We start from the raw sequence: 14,086 nt of genomic DNA, 5'->3' as shown, positions 1-14,086 counted from the left end.
GTAGTTTCAGGTGCTGCCCATCTCGTATCATCTGAAGGCAATCGTCTATGCTGTGAAGATACGAGATGTGCAGCACCTGAAACTACGGATACTGTAAGCCTGTGCTAGCATTTCTCCTGCGGTGTTGCTATAAGTGTGTGAAGAGTGGGAGAAGAGGGTTGCATTGACAATCAAACACAATGGGCAGCACATTGAACACATTTTATAAGTGGTCAGAAACTTGTAAATAACTCATGAAAGAATAAAGTTACGTTAAAACCAAGCACACCATTGTTTTTCTTGTGAAATTCCCAATAAGTTTGATGTGTCACGTGACCCTCTTCCTATTGAAAAAACAAAAGTTGGATTCAAAATGGCCGACTTCAAAATGGCCGCCATGGTCACCACCCATATTGAAAAGTTTCCCCTCTCACATATACTAATGTGCCACAAACAGGAAGATAATATCACCAACCATTCCCATTTTATTAAGGTGTATCCATATAAATGGCTCACCTTGTAGTTTCTGAAAAGATGGAGTGCAAGAGGTTGCTGATCCCTGGTGTAAGCCAGTGCATTCATATTGATTGTGGATGCCAAGTCTCTGCAATTTATGCTTCAAACTGATGTGTGTGTGTGTGTGTGTGTGTGTGTGTGTGTGTAGTAGCAACTAAGTGCTAGATGTGTCTGGTGAGTCTTTCCTGCATGGACACTGTCACTTCTCATTACTTTATAAGCTAGTACTCACTATGACTCCATGAAGAAACCTCAACACATTGCAATGGAATTCTGTTTTATCTTCTAGTTTTAATATGACCCTTTCACATGTTGTTTGGGATTACAAAAAGAGGTTTGTTTGTTTTTCTAGGCGCAGTGCCATATTGTTTAATGATCTGTGTTTGGTATTGCAGCTCATTCCAATCTACGTGAATGGTGCGGAGCTGCTCTGCCAGACGCAACTTATTGATGAGGTGGTGGAGAGAAAAACAGACCGTTCTTTTCTAAGTACTGGACGACCCCTTCAAAGTTATTTTATCTGGATGGATTTGGAAAATTCATAGAGTAATCTATTTTGTTCTCTGTTTCTGGAAGAAATGCCTGCCAAAGTCCCATCTGTGTGATGTTGATGACCTACATATTGAGTTCTTGATATTAATCAGCCACATAGTAAATTGTAAATCAGCACAAGTTTAATCACATTCTTCCATGTTGTAAAAAAATATATATCAAGAATTTTGATTTCTAAACAAAAAATAATTGGAACTTTTATATATAAGAGAATAATCTTTAGAAAAAGGCTACAAAATCTCAGATGCTGCATTATAAATGATAGACTTTAGAAATCTGAATCCAGTGTATTCCTCTGTAGCCAGTCAGTAATTCTGGTATTCACAATGTTTATCCACTCTAACCGGGCTTTCTTTTTTGCTTGCAGCCCCTCAAGTTTATTGTCTCTACTACTTTCATCCATAGTAGTTGTAATGAATAGCTCCAACTGAAACATAAAAGAAACAAGGAATTAAAAAAATATGAAAACATATCCCACAAAAAACATTTACTCCCTATCGAAAGGACAGATGATAAATGTATGATCACTCAGGGTTCCACCGATCAGACCCCAATGATCACTGAACCCACTTTTTTCTCCTCGTTGCATGACTGCAGTGAGAAAGTGTTTGAATTAAATGTTGGTCATACACGGCAGATTTGTTTTGTGACATATCCCTTTCATTTGAATGACTCTTGCAGAAGTCCATGCTAAAGCTGCATAAATAGCCCAACTTAACTGTATGCAATGTATTTTTGTGGCAGAAATTTCTGCACCAATCCTGCCATGTGTGGACATTATAGCACTGTTAAGGAAGTCCACCAACTGTTGCTAGCTAATTCCACCCAGATGACATTCACCACCATTAAATCAAATATCCTATGCTTTCTGCAGTCCATTGTGGTAAGAACAAGTCAACAATATTCCTAAATCCATTTCTAGCTCTGGCAAAATTGAACACGACAACAACAATAAGAGACTGCTATACTTTGTATTTAATTTCATGTCGGTTTTAATACCCAGGTCATCATTCGCCTAAATGTTACGCTAGGTTCACACTAGCCTTAGGTGATCGGGTAGCCTGTTCCGGCATAAATGCTTTCAGACGGACAAAAGATCAAAACACTGTGATAGAATTAGAACCAAACACACAGGAATAGACACATTTCTACACAACACACAGGTATAGTAATCTCACCTCTTGGAACTGCAGCTCAGACGTGGCTTTAGATCCTAAGTCTGGTAATAACATTTCATAAAAGTGATTGGATTCTTTCATGTTGCTGAATAACACAAACATCAATGCAGTAATTAAGGATATTTTTACATAACATTTGCAGATATAGTAATACCATAAAAATACTATAAAAAAAGAGGATACAAGTCCATTAATTTCAACAAATTCCTTCTTGACACCACACTGCAGCCGAAAAATGTATCTGAATTAATTTATCATCATTTCCCTGCAAAAGTGGATCTGTTACCTAATACACTCAGCACATAGAAATATTGGGGGTCATTTCCGAACAGATATACACCACTTTTGTATGTTCCTGCAGAATCTGCAACTGCTTCCTCGCTCACACCTAGTCTAAAAAAGGTGGCGTGATGTGGAAGGGAACGGGACAGGAGGCCCGTCTCATTCATCATTTTCTGTGCCTGGTTTAGGCCTAGAAAGTGGTCTTAATGTAAGACAGCTCGGAAAATGTGTTACATTTAGAATCAGCGGTGGATCGCCGAAGTTGTGTAGAGGAATCGGCCTCTGCTAAATTTCCATGATGTACAGTAAATGGACATATCGTAAGAAAAGAATGAGGATGAATGCTAACTTTAATATTTCGGCAGTTTGAACACCTGTTTCCTGTAAATGATTGGGAACTACGAATACTCACATGTCATTTATTTGATGCCAGTTCTCTTTCAAAAAGTCCCAAGCTACGTGTCTTCCTATGTCATTTTTAAGCATATCCAACAAGACCTCCAACATATTAGGAGAACCACTGTTCATGCTGTCCTTCAAGTACCTGTCAATGCATTGAATGTAATTAGCCATACGTAACAAATACAGGAGAAGAGTTCTTTTTAACCACATGATATTTAGACGAAATAGTCACATAGGACTCATTCAAGAATATATCATGTTTTCTGCCATAAAATGTTAAAACATTCTAAGAAATGAGAATAGATACCAATAGATACCATAAAGTCTTTCCCAAACATATGTCCTAGTATGGCCTGATTTTATAATCTGAGCAACATAACACTAAAATAAATCCATACTTATACATAGCACTTCCCAGCTGGATTCAGAAAAGCCACAATATTATATGAGTAAGTTCATGGCCGCATGGGTGCCAAATACTGCTATGCACCCACTTACACACCTCTCATTCATGAGGGGAGTGGATGCTAACTATCCTAACTGCATATAGATCAGGCGGTAACACCATCTTCACATTGTAAAACTGCTGTGTTAGGATTGCAGGGCCATAACACGCGCCAATCAATGATGCAACAAGTGCTCCTTTAATGGACCTTTTACAATGCCCAATGTAAACTGTATGGGGGGATGAACAAGATTACTTTGTCACCATATAGTTTGCATATGGTTGGCGGCACATCCCTGATTATTTGGATAGATATGATGCCGACAACCATGAATTTTAGTCCTGCAAAAAATTGATCATACTGTATATAGACTATAGAATAGGTGTATACACCCAGTGTCGGACTGGGGTGCCTAGGGCCCACCAGTAAAATTCATTCTGGGGGTCCACTATACAGATACATTAAAATATTACCCATTCACACAGAAGCAGACAGCAGCAAGAAGTTGCTAGGTGCTAAATTATAAGGGCCCCTAGAAAATGAGGATACTGGCTGGCTTGTCTAGAAGTCATCTCAGCCACCCAGTGCATCTATAGTATTGAACTGTTAAATAATCCACCCAGTTTTTGATATGAACATAGGCTGGTTGAGATGCTGTACTCTGCCTATCTATATGTAGGTCAGTAACTCTACTGTCCTATGTGCCATTTGTACAGGGGGTGGGGGCCATGGGGCCCACCAGGGGATTCCCCTGTACCCCTGTGGGCCAGTCCAAGCCTGTATACGCCTCTACAACTCTCGTACGTAGGGTCCAATGCAGAGAATGGAGGCAGCAAGTAATCAAGTCGACCCATATTTTATTGTCAACATATTAGAAACATACCTGCATGTTTCGAAGGGATGGCAATGGCCAAGTCCGGTATGTGCCGCACATGTCTGTACACCATCACTGCTCAGTGCCTGCACCACATGAAGGACGGCATACATGGCTATCCACTGCACATGCGCCAGCAGTCCCACCTCCAGCCTGGAGCCTCAGAAGGCGTGGCAAAGCAATATCTTGACAATGCAGTATGGGGTGATTCTAATGTAGTGCCCAGGAGCAGGGGTACTGTGAAGTCTGGACATTTGCCTATTTTCCCTATGCAAAGTTAAAACTTCTTACTTTATTTCTTTTGAAAGGGTTAACTTTTATTACTTATTACTGTGTTACTGCATTTTATATGTATGTTGTGATATATATCCAGTGGCGTCTCAAGCTTTCAAATTTTGGGGGGCACACTGGGGGCCAGGACAAAAGTAGGGGGGGCAGCTATAACAATGATACATTTACACAAGTATGCTTAAAAATGCTGCGATACTTTACCCAATACCTAAAACCACAACAGGGAAAAAAAGTCCTGCTGTCTGTGGTCTAAAAAAAAATAAAAAATCACTCAGATTTCAACATGTCCTAGTTGCCTGTGGATGACACTTTTATAGGGAGGGGGATCTGTGGATGACACTGCTATGGGGGGGAATCTGTGGATGACACTGCTATGAAGGGGGGGGATCTGTGGATGACACATACCGTATATAGCATCTTGTGCTATATGTGTCATCCACAGATCCACCCCATAACAGGGTCATCCACAGATCCCCCTGCCTATAACAGTGTCATCCACAGATCTCCCTCCCCGCCTCTCACAGGAGTGTACATTTGACATTTCTAAACTGTAATCCATATCCTGCAGTAACTTTAACTTTAAATCAGGATTCAGCGGCCGCTCATCTCTACTAGTACCTTAACCTTACACCACTCGACTAGCTTCGGTAACAGGGCCAGGCTACAGCCTACAGGCCCTGCCTGTTAGTTGTTACCGAGCGAGTGCTGATTTCTGCAGGTCAGAAGAAACAGATTACAGTTTAGAAGAAATGTACACTCCTGTGAGTGGTCTAGTGGCGGATCCAGAGCCTGGTCTCGGGAGGGGCACTTCCAGATTATTTTCTGTCCGCCACCACAGAACAAGGGTGCTTATAGAACAGACTACACAGTGTAGAGGTATACTGTATATTGTGTGGCACAGTGTAGAGGTATACTGTATATTGTGGGGCACAGTGTAAAGGTATACTGTATATTGTGGGGCACAGTGTAAAGGTATACTGTAAATTGTGGGGCACAGTGTAGAGGTATACTATATATTGTGTGGCACAGTGTAGCGGTATACTGTATATTGTGTGGCACAGTGTAGAGGTATACTGTATATTGTGTTGCACAGTGTATGCTATATGTGTATAACAAACATATTTCACATGAAAACTTACAATTACTTGGCTTTACCCTTGGGGATCTCGGACACCACTTCAACACTTGGCTGGGGGGCTCGGAAGAGCTGATTTTGTGTTTTATCCTAATGAGAAAGATTTCATAATAAGGATTTGGAGAAGGGGCAGAGGGATAGCAGAGCAGGGAGAGGCTGGTGCTGCTACTAGGGGGTCATACCATGGGGGAGTAATAAAGCCCACCATAATGCCCCCCCCCCCCAATAAAAATAATTCTCCTCATAATGTGACAATGCAAAAAATACCCCCTTGTATTGCCTCCAGTTGAGATAATGTGCCAGTATAAAATACCCCTATATAGTGCCCCCAGTAAATGCCCCCATAATGCTCCTCTCCCCCCTTCCTCCTAGTGCCCCCTATAATGTACCAGTATAAAATGCCCCATATATCGTGCCCCAGTAGATGCCCTCAGTGTCCCCAATAATCTGCAAGTATAAAATACCCCTTCTTAGTGCCCCCGTAGATGACTCCATAGTACTCCTCTCCCCCTTCCCCATAGTACCCACCATAATGTGTCCCAGTATAAAATGCTACTGTACAGAGCCCCCCATATAAAATACCCCTTCTTTGTGGCCTCAGTAGATGCCCCTATAGTGTCCACCAATAATGTGCCAGTAATAAGTGCCCCCATCATGTGCCAGTAATAAGTGCCCCCATCATGTGCCAGTAATAAGTGCCCCCATCATGTGCCAGTAATAAGTGCCCCCATCATGTGCCAGTAATAAGCCCCCCATCATATGCCAGTAATAAGCCCCCCATCATGTGCCAGTAATAAGCCCCCCATCATGTGCCAGTAATGAGCCCCCCCATCATGTGCCAGTAATAAGCCCCCCATCATGTGCCAGTAATAAGCCCCCCCCCCATCATGTGCCAGTAACAAGAGCCCCCCTAATGTGCCTGTAAAACTATTGTAAAAAAAAACAGAAAAAAACTTATACTTACCTCCATGTCAGCGATGCAGGCCTCTTCCAGCCTGTGTCCCGCGCTGTATGGCTCAGGCGGCGCGATGACGTCATCGCGCCTGCGCCGGCCTCTGATAGGCTGCCGGCCTAGTGCCTGCAACCTATCAGAGGAAGGGGAAGGGACACGCCTAAATCTAAATCTGTACACCACTAAATCTGTACGCCACTACTTCTATGTCTGCTTATTTTATATCTGATATAGAGGATTACATTAAGGAACACTGATATTTTTTATACAAATAGTGCTTGAGCTCTGCACTATTTTAGAGGGACTGGATTTGAAATCTGGCCATACAAGGTCAGAGCGTTTTGTATTAATTGTATTATGTATTTTATATTATGTGTTATATTAAAGCACTATATTTTTTAGATTGATGTCATTTTGTTTAATAGCTGGCCATTTGTATATTCCTTAAAGTATATCTACCAAGTACTGCCTCCATTCTCTGCATTAGACTATATGTACGGAGAGAGTTGGAGTGGCGCATGCATATTCTATAGTCTCATCTGGGTGTGCTGTTCCTTTTGTATTTTTTGCATGGAAGATGCAATGAGCTGACAAACAAATGTTTGCAGTGCCAAACTGGCCCACCAGGGTTGTACCAGAAGATCGTCCGGCGGACCCAAGCTTAGACACCAAAGTGGTCCCCTAATAAAACAGGGCCCCAAAAGTCAATTTGAGCTGAATGGAGTCTGTGCAGCACCATTGTGCATGTAAAGCACTGTTAAACTATTGTCATAGGTTGTACTGCTACATAACAGGGGGCCCACATACTTTTCTTGCAGGGGGGCCCTTTGCAGTCTGTGTATTCCAGATATCCTATTACAACTTATTGATGGGCAGCATAGTGGTTTACTGGTTAACACTGTTGCCTTGTAGCACTGGAGTCTTGGGTGTGAATCTGAGCAAGGTCAACATCTGCCTGTGTTTGTGTTGGTTTCCTTCCACTCACAAAGACATACTTATGGGGAATTTTTATTGTGAGCCCTACAGGGGCAGCAAGTGAAGATAATGTCTGTAAAAATGCTGTGGAATATGTTGATGCTGTCTAAGCAAGAGATTATATGTCCTGCATATGCAACAATAACAAGAATCGCTGTGGACATTTATACATTATATGCTGTGTATACAGTCCTGTATACACAGAGACTGGGCAACCAGAACAACTTCTTCTAGTGGGCCCAAGGTCTGATGCTGAGCATTTGCTCATTTGTCAGCTGACATGACTATTGTCTTCTTACCGATACAACAGCCATGGTTCCTTGGTGCAACTCAAACCATCCTTGAGGAAAGACAGCTCCCAATGATCTTCCATGTCTGATTTATTATAATAATTCCATGCAAACTCCCATTCCTTTTCACCACCTTCTGCAATACCATAGCAATAAACTGAACTTTTAATAGAATCGGGTATTCTGTAAAAGACGAAAATACACATGCATTACACACGGCAGCAATGATCACAAAATTAGTTTAACAAACATTCTGACAATTAGTTTTTTCCTGTTCAATTTTTTAGACTCTGCTGCTGGAATGGACTGAATTTGTTCACATGGATGAACGTACAGAGTGGCAGTGTTAAGTTTATTAAAAGTATATCATTGTTAGCGCCAGTCGAAACTGCCACTGGCCTTAAATTTTCTGCAGTGGCCACTGAGGGAGAAATGCAGTATTAAATGCCAGGTTCTTGGTTCTGGCTCATAGAAGGGATCCCAAGATAGGACCTCACTATCATGTAAATATGTACTTAATTGAGCATATGGAATGGGGCTGTGAAATGAGGCCACCCTTTATTGAGAAAAACTAAGTACAGCCTCTTTGAATTCTATGGTTTTACATATCAGGACATAAAAAACATCTGGTCCTTAGAAGGTCTTAAAATTATTTAATTACAACCTGAGATGAGCAACAACAGATTTCACTGTCTCATTATTTATTCCCCATAAATGGAAAAGCCATGTGTGAAAAACTAAGCATAGCCCATGAATCAATAGCTTGTATAAACACCTTTAGCAGCAGTAACTTGAAGTAATAATTTTCTTTGTGACTTCATCAGTCTTGCACATGGTTCTGGAGGAGTTTTGGCCCACTCTTCCTTACAATGTTGATTCATTTCATTGAGATTTGTTGGCATTTATTTATGTACAGCTCTCTTAAGGTCCCACCACAGTATTTCAATTGGTTTGAGGTCTGGATTTTAACTGGGCCATTAAAACACCTTTATTCTTTACTTTTTCAGCCATTCTGTTCTAGATTTGCTGGTGTGTTTTGGATCATTGTCCTGTTGCAAGTTTCAGCAAAGTTTTAGCTGTTGGATAGATGGCCTTACATTTGACTCTAGAATACTTTGGTATGCAGAGGAGTTCATGGTCAAATTAATGACTACAAAGTACCTAAGTCCTATGACTGCAAAACAAGCCCACATGATGGCACAACCACCACCACTCTGCTTCACAGTTGATATGAGGTGTTTCTGCTAAACATGGCTCTGGGCATTATGGCCAGAAATCTCCACTTTGGTCTTGTCTGTCCAAAGAACATTGACTCAGATTTACTAATCCTAAAGATAGAGTAAGGTTAGGGCAGCTGCACCACATTTATCACAGGAGCCCAGGCTGGATGATAAATGTGCAGTGATAGAGAGTTTTCTCTAATTCTATACAAAGTATTGGTTGGCTTACTTTGAGATAGATTTTTACGCCATAATTGTGGTGCAAGCCTAGATGCGCCAAATAATTTTTTGATGCAGACATTAGTAACTTTGGGAGAACAGGTTCTGGGAAGTCCAAGGCAGATTTCAGAAGAAGAAAAGAGGACTCCAGCGCTTCACAGATGCTTTATTTGTTCCAGTTAAAATAAATAAATATAAAATGTTTCAGGGACACACACTCCTTCTTCAGATGTACAGGGAAATAGAAAAATATATTTTCCTGTACATGTGAAGAAGGCGTGTGTGTCCCCAAAACACATGAGCTGGAACAAATAAAGCAATATTTCTTATGCACAGTGGTGAAGAGCTGGAGTCCTCTTTTCTTCTTCTGGAATCTGCCTTGGGCTTCCCAGAACCTGTTCTTCTATGATTCATACTTCTGGATTCTACCATGACGGCAAAAGTACACCTGCAGCAGCACATAATTTTTTTCATGTCTTCTAAGCAGTTGTGGCTTTGCACAACCTCCTAAGGTGAGAGCATTACCAAACAAGCATCAGCACCATTAGGTCTACAACATCCGACAATACAGTACTAATCTTAGCTACCACTCGGCACTGTTTTTTTCATTTGTTTATATAAAGAGCATTAGGATATCTGGGCCATTGTTCCAGAAGTCTTGCAGTTCGTTTAGATGCAACTTTGCAAACTTACACTAAGGTGTGCTGCCATGTTCTTTTTAGAAAGAAGAGGCTTTCTCCTGGCAACCCTTCCAAGCAAGCCATACTTGTTCGGTCTTTTTCTAATTTTACTGTCATGAACTTGAACATTTAACAAGGTGAGTTCTGTAGAGTTTTTGATGTAGCGCTTCTGTTTTTCGCAGTTTTCTCAGCATTGCATGGTCTGATCTGGGGTGAATTTGCTGGGACATTCACTGTCAATTGTCAACTGTATTTAATATTTTCCACTTGTGTATGATCTTTCTCACTGAAGAATGATGGACTTCAGGCAGATTGTTTGGAAATAGCCTTATAACCCTTCTCAGATTGATAGGCAGCATCAATTGCTTCTCTAAGATGTCCTTCCTCCTTAGCATTGTGTTAACACATGCTCCAGACCAGCAAACTGGCAAAACTTCTGTTCTTAAAGAGGGCACACTTTCTGGTGATCAATTGATGAAAGGCATTTGATTAGCTGCCTATGGAGGCAGTAAGGGTGTACTTAATTTTTCACACACAGCTTCTGCATTTTACAAGTTTTTGTTAAACAAGTAATGAAACTGTGTAATTTGTTATGTGTTGTTGTTCATCCGAGGTTGAATTTACCTAATTTTAAGACCTTCTAAGGACCAGATTTTTTTTATGTCCCAATAATTAAAACCTTAAAATTCAAAGAGGGTTGTACTTTGTTGTTGTCAGGACTGTATTTTTATGCAGGGTTATTAGGGGTTTAAAGAGGACCTGTCACCTCTCTTGACATGTCTGTTTTACTAAACAATTGCAAACCACATAAAATATTAATTGCGGAGCATCTATTGTTATGACTGCATTGCCCAGTTCTTCTATTATTGCTTCTAGAAGTTTATGAATAAATTGATAACTGGGTGTTTACAGTGGTGGTGGTGGGGGGTGTCCCTGCACAGTCTGGCATTGTCCAATCAGTGCTGACAGTGGTAGACTATGCATGGATTTGCCCCTTTGACAAGGAGAATGGTAACACCCAAATTTCTATCAGAAATAACAGAGAAACAGCACAACATAGAGTAATAAGTAAAGATGATACAGAATTATTATTTCATTGGAAATACAAGTATTTACTAAAACAGACATGTCAGGAGAGCTGAATGGTCCTCTGTAATTCTGATGTGCTGTAATTTTTATTCCATCTAAAGCAGAGATGTCTAAACACATAGCATGTTTTCATTTCTCTTGCTATGCTATGCTAGTGCTATGTTGCAGTAAGTTTATATTTATTATATTTGAAAAATATATTTTAAATTTATTATATATGAACATTTTTTTTAAAATATTTTGCCTTAGTTTTCATGCACATGGTAGCATCCTGTATGGCAAACCACACAGCTCTGTACAATGGAGCAGTAGAGTACACAGTCAATATAGATTTGCGCATGAGGTCTAACATGGTAGAACAAACATGCATAGTATGTAACTCACTCATTAGTGGTGTTAGCCATCCATTTTGTATACAGCTCACTTGCCAGATCAAGACAATCTTTTAGTCCAAGAAAACAGGCAGCCTTAAAAATGTCATTTATTCCTGTACTTAAAAAATAATAATAAAACAGGGTTGTTAACAAGTAAAAGTATTATCATTTCACTAGCAGAATGCTTATTTTATTTTTGTGATACAATTGGTGTTAAAGGGCTTGTCGACCTTTGGGGTCCATGTTGCCAGTCCTGTGGAGGGTTCTGGTTCCTTTGGTCCTTCAGCGCCGGTCACCACTGGTAAACCTGCCATTTGATGTGGGTCACGTGGCCACTTGATCCAATGTCTGGCTGAAGTGGTGACGTGTCCCCCTGCATCACATCACTGGGTGGTGGAACACATGGGGGCCATGTCACCACTTCATCTATGCATTGGCTGCAGCTGCCATGTGACCCCTTCAAACACAAAGTTCATGAGAGAGGACCGGAACGCCTCAACAGGAACCTAGTGACAGACAGCTGGTAAGTATCCTTTACTTCGCAGGTCTGGACACATGTGAATTCTGGCTGAAAGGCGCCTGAAGGTGGGCAGCTCCTTTAAGCTTACTTGAGTCATATTTAGCTTTTAGCTGGTGGATGATGATCCATCAAAAACCTCATGTTTAGGGTGAGAAGTAGATCCCTCAAAACAATGATCTGGCAGGATGTATTTTAACCCATATAATTTGTTTCCCTAAGTAAAGGCCCCAATTAAACTGCCCAAAAATCGAGCAGATCATTGCTAACAAGCGTTCATAGGAAAGCTTGTTGGCAATAATCTTCTGGTATAAAGGTGCCACTAATTAGATTAATTGGATCTTTAATGTGGTCACTTAAATTATCATTTGCCAGCAACAGACCGTGCCTCTAAACATCACTCTGCAGCTGGCAAACGATGATTAAGTATGGGGACGAGCAATGGCATTAGTGATTGCTTCTCCCCATACTGTGGAGGGGATCACTGCATGTAATAGCAGCTTTCTCCTTCACCGATGAGCAGCTGATTCCTTCCTGACAATTGATCAGTGTAAAGGAGCCTTAAGTGCTATCAAAGTAGTCTGGTGCACACTTATCCTGTTATCACCATAGAAAAAACATGCCCATTCAGACAATCCTGGGAGATCACTGTTGGCCACCCGTCTATAGCTAGCTTTAAAAACTGCTTCAGGTGACAGATCAGTGGTACTACCAGTTCTATGCAGAGTTTCATTTAGTGTCATTGTCTGAATTAGATCTGTAAATATTTCAGTGTATACAACTCATCCAGCTATATGCAAGAAATACTATGTGTAATCCTCAAAGCATTGCAGTAGATCTGCTCAACTTGTTAAAGCTATTGTCTGGTTTATAAAGCACATTTTCAAATACCCTGTTAGAGTATGGTCTGACAGTGCAGCCGGCCAAATGACTGCACGATTTTGCAGTAAAATTATGCAGCCATTGGCTGTTGAATGTGGATGTGGCATGTGGACTGCTACGACATTGGGCAGTACCCTTAGAGTATGGCCACATGGTGCGGTTGTGATGGTGTCTTCATATATTTCTATGGGCACATATAATGGTTCCGTTTTTTCTCCGTTATGCATGACGGAAAAAAAAAATCCTGTAGACAGGACTTTTTTTTCCATCATGTATAACAGAAAATGGAACCGTTATTTGTGCCCATAGACATCTAGTAGGACGGCGCAAAACGGGATGCCTCATAAAGGTTTCCGTTTTGCATTCCGTCCTAAAATTCCATTATATTGTGTTATAACTCTATTATAACGGAACACTGTAACGGAATTCCTAACGCCGGTGAGATCCTGCCCTTACTTTGTTCTTCAGATAAAGAAGCAGCGGGAGTCCGGTATTTATTTCATTTAGCCTGCCACTAAACACGTCGCCCTTGCATAGAAATCTTAGTCTATGGCCACACGGTCAGGTTTCCTAATGCAGTGTTGGAAGCAAAAATCAGGAGTGGATTATAAAAGAAAAGAAAGTATAAAGGACAGATACGATTCTTCCTCTTTTTTGAATTCACTCCTGGTTTTGGTTTCCAAAACTGCATGCAGAAGCCTAACCGTGTGGCTATACCCTTACAATCATATGATTTTTAAAAGTCAGTCAACTAGTCACTGTGCACACTGGCTGACAGCTTTCCATGCTGTTTGCTGCAACGCTGACACAATGACTGCTTTCTGTAAAGTGACTTAATATAAATCTGTCAGTTCACATTAGTGCAGTCTATCTAGCTGCTCTCGTAGAAAATAAGGATATATTTCTATAGGAACTGTCTGCATAGGCTACTGACATACCCTAGACCAAGGGTGCACAACGTGTGGCCCAGGGGCCACATGCGGCCCTCGATACCATTCTGTGTGGCCCCCAACCATCTGGTAACAGACATGTATGTCTATGTCATGCAGTTGTTCACATGTATCTTTCATGTATTTTCCCATTAGATGGGAGTACTAGAAGTGTAACTAGACATTTATGATATATACCGTATGTTCAATATGCCATAAATATAGTATTTCAGTTGGTAATACCCCTGTTTTATTTTCAGCTTTGTTATTGGTTCAGGCTGACAATGTGGCCCCCACCCAGAAC

At 40.9% G+C, this 14,086-nt stretch overlaps 1 protein-coding gene across 1 annotated transcript in view; it reads right to left on the bottom strand.

Annotated features, from left to right (window-relative positions):
• Window positions 1–1,165: 1,165 nt before the first annotated feature.
• Window positions 1,166–14,086, bottom strand: part of LVRN (laeverin) — a 139,719-nt gene continuing 126,798 nt past the window's right edge. The window contains exons 16-20 of the mRNA XM_040421655.1: window positions 11,465–11,572; window positions 7,882–8,055; window positions 2,920–3,051; window positions 2,226–2,310; window positions 1,166–1,474 (exon numbers count right to left, since the gene is read on the bottom strand). Coding sequence (XP_040277589.1) covers window positions 1,316–1,474; window positions 2,226–2,310; window positions 2,920–3,051; window positions 7,882–8,055; window positions 11,465–11,572 — 658 coding nt within the window. The 3' untranslated portion in view covers window positions 1,166–1,315. The remainder of the gene's footprint in view (window positions 1,475–2,225; window positions 2,311–2,919; window positions 3,052–7,881; window positions 8,056–11,464; window positions 11,573–14,086) is intronic.

This window comes from Bufo bufo, chromosome 2, assembly GCF_905171765.1.
Source record: "Bufo bufo chromosome 2, aBufBuf1.1, whole genome shotgun sequence".
NCBI lineage: Eukaryota > Metazoa > Chordata > Amphibia > Anura > Bufonidae > Bufo > Bufo bufo.
Note: the sequence above shows the minus strand (reverse complement) of the source record. Positions and strands in the feature narration are given on the sequence as shown.